The sequence below is a fragment of the Lactuca virosa genome, chromosome 5 (assembly GCF_052849685.1).
Source record: "Lactuca virosa cultivar CGN04683 chromosome 5, Lactuca_virosa_CGN04683_v6, whole genome shotgun sequence".
In the NCBI taxonomy this organism is placed as follows: Eukaryota; Viridiplantae; Streptophyta; class Magnoliopsida; order Asterales; family Asteraceae; genus Lactuca; species Lactuca virosa.
The window spans coordinates 421,977,067-421,984,522 of NC_136430.1; the positions used below are offsets into that span (position 1 = coordinate 421,977,067).

Below are 7,456 nucleotides of genomic sequence, written 5' to 3' on the forward strand. Positions count from 1 at the left end.
GAGAAGAAGTAGTGTGCGGCCAAGGAGAGAAAGGAATGAAAGGAAAGGGGTCTACCCTTTATATAGGAGTGGGTGTGCGGCCATGAGGGGGGTGTACGGCCGTACACCCATGTGTACGGCTGTACACTCCTCCTAAAGGAGTGTATGGCCCAAATTTGCTACTATACGAATAGCTAACTCATTCCTAATCTCAACCTTGATTGAACTCAAGCTTAGAACACTTAAATGAACCCTTAAACAATGCTAGAAGTTTACAGAAACGAGTTTAACATTGATTGAATCGACTAGATGAACAAGATAGAAGTTCCGGGTTGTCACAAAAGAAGTCATCGGAAGTATTCATAATTTACATAACAAACTGGCATCCTACATGGCAAAGAAATCTTCTAATGGAGTATGGTGCAACATATCCAAGGCAGTGAACTCCATTTCTAAGCTAAAGATAGATATTAAGAAGATTTTTAACCTTATTCCAGGATTTGGAGTCAAAATATTGTTTTGGAAAGATGCTTGGTGCGGTAACGAGCCATTTCAAACAAAATTCCCTCATCTGTACTCACTTGAAACGGTCAAATGTTGTCTTCTGGAGGATCGTCTCTCAAGTAATGGCTTTTCTTGGATGTGGAGATATGAACCAACAGACGCAACAGAACTTAATGAACTTCTTCAAATTTATAAAGAGATCGGTTTGATGAATATAGAGTGCACCTCCAAATATGGTTTTAGCTTTTGCTTGAACTCTAAAGGGGATTACACTGTTAACGCTATGAGGAGGTTAATAGAATCAAAACTCATTCTATCCAAGGGGCAATCTATTTGTTGGTCCTCTATAATTCCTTTGAAAGTTAGATGCTTTGTCTGGAGAGTTTCAATGGGTAGGATCCCAGTGGCGGATGCTCTGACTAGAAGGGGAGTTAATGTAACAAATACCACATGTTCACTATGCAACAAAGAGATTGAAACTGTTGATCATATTCTCATTACATGCGAATATTCTCAGGTGGTACAGGATTGGATTTTCAAATGGTGTGAGATTACTAATATAAGATTTACATCCGTAAGAGAACTCATTGACTTTGCGGCTACTTGGGGGAATTGCCCAAAAAAGAAATCTATCCTAGTTATGGTGATCTATTGCTTCGTTTGGAATATATGGTTGGCCATAAATGAAAAGACGTTCATGAAGATCAGTATACCTCCAACAAAAACTGCTGATATCATCATCTCCTTGTCATATATTTGACTTAAATACAGAAGTAATCTCGGTTGCGGTGCATGGACAGACTAGTGTATTTCGCCTTTTAATCACATTTTCTCTTAGTTTTTTGTTTTCTTCCCTGTTTTAACTTTCTTATGTTTTTTTCTTTCTGATTTGTACTGTTACTCTGCCTCGTATAGCTTCTTGCTTTCGAGTGCCTTTTTTTTAATGCTATTTGCCGTTTCCAAAAAATTACTTTGTCGTATAATCTCTAATAATATTAGCTTTTTTGAAATTTTCAAAATAGTTAAAAGTCTTTCTTTTTTTAATTTTTTAAAAGTAAAAATATATGTATTTTTTGTTACAATTATATTTCAAGATTTAATTTTTTCTAAAAAAATTCATATATAATTCCTTAATTAAAATTTATTAATATAAATTAAAAAAATCTTTATTTATCATTTTACTCGACTTACTTTTAAATTTATTAAAAAAAAGATGTTTTAATAATTCATTTCATATTCTGAATCAACCAAATATTACAATAAAATTTAATAATTCATTTAATTATCTTGTTCATTCCATGAGTTTGTTTTTTTTTTTTTTGATAAAAAATCATTTTGATGTCTTATGTCTGTGAGCGGAAAGTCATTTGAGGAAAATAGCGTTGGTTTTGTAATTCACAAGACAAAAAACATTATATATATATATATATATATATATATATATATATATATATATATATATAAATCTTTTTGATCTCTTTTCCCAAAAGACAAAAAAAAAACAATTTTTTTTATTTTGAAAGACGTTTTTTAAGTTCTAACCCTATTTTTCACCACCAATATAGGGGATAATGACTTAAAAGGGTAACTTATTTTTTTATTCGTACACATTTAGTCACTGACTTTTTTTTGTCCACATTTTCTCATTAAACTTGTTAAACTGTTTAAATAACATCCTTATGACCTGCTATCGGAGGCATAGCTGGTTTCCGGCGTATTTGACACCTCCGGCGATGCTCCGGTCATCTTCTCCGGTGAGTCTCCGGTGTTCATGATATTTCCGGCAAAAATAAACACACATACATACACATCAGATCTATTTCAGATTCAAGGCTTCTATTCTCCCCTTCCTCTTTCTTATCCATTTCTCATGAACTCAAGATATGTGATGAACACACACATATATACACATCAGATCAGTGCATGTATGTTGTTCCAAAATCGAGCAAGAACACACACAGATCTGGAAATCACTCCAATAAACCCAGATCTGGTGTTTGAGCAAGAACACATACACACGAACACTTCTGGAGATCGTTTGATTTTTGTGAAGAAGATGAACACGATGAACACACATATCGTTTTTTGTTCAAGAACACATCGATTTTTTTCAAGAACTCACACATGCTTTCAAAATCGAAATCTAGGAAGAAGATGTTCAAAAACACATGTTAGATTTTCTTTTTGTGAGCAAAAAGAAAGAGGCTCGATTTTCTTCTAGTGAGCAACAAATTTATGCAGACCCTTGAATGGGTTCTTCAATTTTGTTCCAGGTTCGAAGACATAAGAGTTTTTTTTCTTTAGATGAACACACACGAACGATGAACACAAGAACAAACCCTAACCTTCGTTTTCATTTTTCCAGATTAGTGGGTTTGAAAACCCTAACTCGAGTTCATCTTAAAGCTCATCAAACCTTCAAGAACACAAATAAAAAAGATTTATGCCGGTTTTTAGATCTGATGAAGAACAAGAACACAAATATGATGAAGAACACGAACACAAACCCAAAAGTCATCTTCATCTGTTCCAGAACATACAAACACTTATGATTCTCGATTTCTTATATGAACTTGACTTCAGATTCGAGTTCAGTGTGTTCTTGAACAAAAATGGAAACATGATTTTCGAGCTTCAAACTTTTCACATGAACACTTCTAGATTTGGTTTTTGGAAGGAAGATGAACACGCTTCTGGATTTGTTTTTTGGATTTTAAAAACGATTTCGGTAGAATCTAAGGACCTGGAAATCGAAAATAAAAAAACTATAACTCAAAAACATAACTTCGGTTGAAGATCTTTTGATTTCTGGGAAGAAGATGAACACACACACATCGATGAACTCGTTTTTTCTTATCTATTTGTTCTTGAAGATGGTCAGATTTGGGTTGAAGTGGTTGAAGGATTTATGGGTTTATGATTTTTGGGTCGAAGGATTTGAAGGGATGAACATGATTGTGTATGCGTTTTCTGATCTAACAAACCCACACATACACACTGATTGAAGGGTTGAAGAATTTTTGTTCAGATCTAACAAACACACACAAATCTGAAAACATTTTTGATGAACTCATTTTTCAGATCTAGTTGTTCTTGAAGATGGATGAACGAACCAGATATACAAAAAAGTCGCCAAGATCATCTATCAGCTTCCAAAGTTACAAACCTATTAGAAGACAACCCTTACGTAATAAACATGAATAAAGCATAATCCCCTTCATCTATTGGCTTCCATTATTTTTCAGATCAAGTAAATAGAAGCTACAAACATTTTCATATCTCCTCATAGTAAAATAAGACTCACATACTGAAAATGATTACATAGTATAAATGAATATGATAAAAATCAAATTATAGTAAAAAGACATACTAAATTTTCAATGGTAAGCGATCACCACATGCTATTGAACCATCAAGCAGAAGTTCATATAATAACACTAACATGATCTAATGGTCAAAATTTTCAAATAAAAAAAGTCAAAATTGGGAACTTTCTTTAGATGTCAGATCACCCGATAAGTTCGCTTAGACTCCTGCATTAGCCAACAATGATAGAGCTGTTAATCACTGAATTAATGACAAAATCAATATGCAAAATTGTACAAAAAGTTGGTTTCTTTTACAAAATTTTGCTCTTTGTTTTGTGCTTCCAAGATTTCTTGAAATGTGAAGTTCTCAACAAGCGCTTAAAAGGAAATGATGTGGATCTTTGCTTTCTTCTAACTTTCTCTGCATAAAACAACACAAAAACGGTATTTCAATAGGAATATGAAACTCCTCAAAATCATTAAAACACCAAGACTTAAACTCCTCGTTAATATTAAACAATTAACATCTATGTCAAGATTGTGTCAACGGTTGAAAAAGACTAAAATCAAGATGCACAAGTAAGGTCTCATGTAAATGAGAAACAATTCAAAGTAAGAAGGCAGTATTCTTAAAGTTTATAAGGCTTTGCTAAAAGAATAACATACCTGATGAAGACTCGTGTGCATACAAATGACTGATTTGACTATGATCTTTGACTTCTTCTTGGACTTCCATTGACATATCTTCCAATGGCTCATGAACAACTGAATTACCATCAATCTGTTCCAACTCATCATGAGACCTTAAAGTGGCCAAAGTATTGGAAGCTGCAACAACTGAAACATCTTCCCCCATTACACTCAATTCTTCTTCTAAAACATCTTCATTCAAAGATACACTAGACAAGGGCAAAGATGAACTAACAGGTGTAGTAGCTACCACATCTCTTGCATCCTTCATGTGTTCTCCTTCCAAAAACTCTTCACACAAAGATGCATCACAAGAAAATTTGTCAACTTCTTCACATTTACTGACATTTGCTTCTAATATAGCCTCATCACTTGGTATCTTGTTCACTTCTTCTATAATCATAGCACAATTTTCACCTCCCTCAACATTAGCCAAAACTTCAACAGTTTCATTTGCTGATAAGATCTCACAATTGTTAAACTTTTCATTTTCTCCTTTCTCCTGAGCCTCCATCAATGAAGTCTGACTATTTTCAATAGGATCATATGACTCTAATTTTGTTTCAGATACCATGTCCTTAATGTGCAATCCATGTGATGACAATCCATCAATGATTGAAACAAAATCAATGGCTTTAACAGTTTTTGATTCTTTACTTGAGGCTGCAAATGACTTTGCCATGTCATCAATTTGCAAATCACCTTCGCCACTAGAGATTGGGTCCCACTTAAGCCAGTCATCAAAACCAGCTTCCTCAGTATCAGATGTGATTAATTCAACCCTTATCGCCTCTTTGTAGAATTTCTTCTTTCTTAAACTGTTTTCAAGTAGAGATCTGTGGATCATGCAAGAAACATAATTTACACAAATGGAAGTCGATAATTTACCACATCGCACTTTGAAAAAAGCATTATTTATATACCTACATGTTCTTGAAACAGAAGCTTTAGCACGTTCCATTGATAAACCAAGTAGAGATGCAAGATTTGCAACATCATGTGGTCCTCTAAGTTCAGTTACAGAAGGAGCAGCACTTGAAAAAAGTAGATTTTTTCCACGTGTCCAATCCACCAACACCTTCAAAGTTCAAATAGCATATACCTCTTATCAGAAGACTAATTCCACATATCTGTTGTGTGATAAAAGTAAAAATGGAAGATCTTGTAGTTATACCTTGGCATTTGATATCATTTGTCTTCTCAAGTGAGCATCCAGAACAAGACCTGAGTATGTAATTTCAAAATATACTCCTCTCTGCATATCAACAACAAGAATATCTTCTCATAATCAAATACCCATGTCCAAATTTCTACTTCTGTAAAGATTCTAGAAGGTAACTAACAAAAAGATTTAAAAGCAAATCAAATAGGGATAGTTACAGAATTATAACCTCGATTGCAGCCTTAATCAAGGGTTGCTTCAATCGAAAACGATTCTCTGAAAAATCAATGGCAATTATATCCACCTATACGCAAACACATTCAGAATCGTAAATCAGTTACTAATAAAGAAATCACTGCGATATAAGCATATATTGGTTCTATGAATCTAGTATCCCCTTATAAAATCAGCGAAAATAAACCTTAGTGCATAATTACGAACATACTTATGACACAAACAAGTCTCTATTAGTTTTCTGTTTGTGTATGATGTATTTGGGCGTAAATAATATTCATTGAAAAAAATGAAACAAAACAAGACCTCGTAATTTTTACAAGCTTGATCGAAGGCGTCCTGTTTCAAGGGTCTCACAGCAACAATGTCATAAGTTTTAAGAACCGGGTTGCCAGAATTAAGAGCTGATCCTTGTGCGGGTGTATCAACAACAACCGTGAGACGAGTGTATTGACGGAAGGGTGTGGAGGTTGGAACATTGAGGAGGCGGCGGTGAAGGTTTACAGAGGTGGAGATAGAAGGAGAGACCTTGAGAACAGAAGAAAGAGGGAACAAAGAGATTGAACAACGGTCGGCTTCCGACATTACTCCTGTAATAGTACGGTTGTATGCAACTCCGGTGTAACCCAATTCCATGGCTTTGACGGCGAGTTTCAATCGTATCGATTTTTCGGTGGTAGGGTTCCGCTTGTTGGATTCAGTGTAGGGTATATTAAGATCGAAAAACCCCATTCTCAAACTCTGTACAGTCTCAGACACAGGTAAGAAGGTGGAGGGAAGAAGCGATTATCGAGTATGGAAGAAATCAAAGAGTTAGGTTTTCCATTAGGAGACCCGACCCATAGAGAGAATCCGCCCTAATATATTAGACCTTAAAGTATTGAGTTAATGCAAGTTTAGTCCCCTATGTTTGTTATTTTACAATAAAGTACAAGGTCTATAAAGGGATATATACACTAAAGTCATAATATTTTCAATGATTTAACAAAAAGCCCTAAATGTTGTTTGTTTTTTCGAAGCAAAATGTTTTGAAGTATGCGGACCATCTCTACAACCCATTGCAGCAGAAGAGGTGGACCACACGGCTACAACCTGTAATAAGAAGTATGTTTGTTTTTTAACATCTGCAGACTGTTACAGGAAACTAAAATTTAAATAAACTAATTTTATAAACTGAAATAGTTTTCAACACCGAAATTTTAATAATTCTAGTCTTAAAACATTGAAAGAATACTAAAAAGAACATGTAAAAAACAAAAATATAAAATTTCTAAAAAAATCTAAAAAAATATAAAAGAAACTATCAAATTTTATTCTAGAAAAAAACCAATTTAAAAAAAACATAAAAAAAAATTAATAAAAAAAATTTAAGAAAAATATTGCAAACGATGTCTACAAAGTTTGTAAAAGAATTACACATGTTAAAAAGATGCAACCGAAACTGAAAATATTATTAACAAAAATGTAAAAAAAACCAAAGTTTTTATTAAAAAAAAAAACCAAGTTATAAAAATGGTGGAAACTATAAAAAGAAATTATATCAAAAGTTTAAAAGAAAATAAATAAATAAGTTATACTA

The 7,456-nt window shown here is 33.5% G+C and overlaps 1 protein-coding gene across 1 annotated transcript; it reads right to left on the bottom strand.

Annotated features, from left to right (window-relative positions):
* Positions 1–3,734: 3,734 nt before the first annotated feature.
* Positions 3,735–6,698, bottom strand: GAF1 (Polymerase/histidinol phosphatase-like protein). Its single transcript, XM_079048742.1, has 7 exons — positions 6,184–6,698; positions 5,873–5,947; positions 5,656–5,736; positions 5,405–5,559; positions 4,458–5,317; positions 4,107–4,212; positions 3,735–4,016 (listed from the first exon to the last, which is right to left on the bottom strand). The coding sequence occupies exons 1-7, from the start codon at positions 6,607–6,609 to the stop codon at positions 3,992–3,994; spliced, it is 1,728 nt and encodes a 575-aa protein (XP_078904868.1). The 5' UTR covers positions 6,610–6,698; the 3' UTR covers positions 3,735–3,991.
* Between the last annotated feature and the right edge of the window lie 758 nt (positions 6,699–7,456).

What these genes read in the sequence shown, in the direction of transcription:
- GAF1 (XM_079048742.1), bottom strand. Translation starts at nt 6,609, where the DNA reads ATGGGGTTTTTCGATCTTAATATACCCTACACTGAATCCAACAAGCGG. An exon ending in TGATTAAGGCTGCAATCGAG is followed by an intron (nt 5,737 to 5,872) that starts GTTATAATTCTG and finishes GTTGATATGCAG; the next exon opens with AGAGGAGTATATTTTGAAAT. An exon ending in TGCACACGAGTCTTCATCAG is followed by an intron (nt 4,213 to 4,457) that starts GTATGTTATTCT and finishes TGTTTTATGCAG; the next exon opens with AGAAAGTTAGAAGAAAGCAA.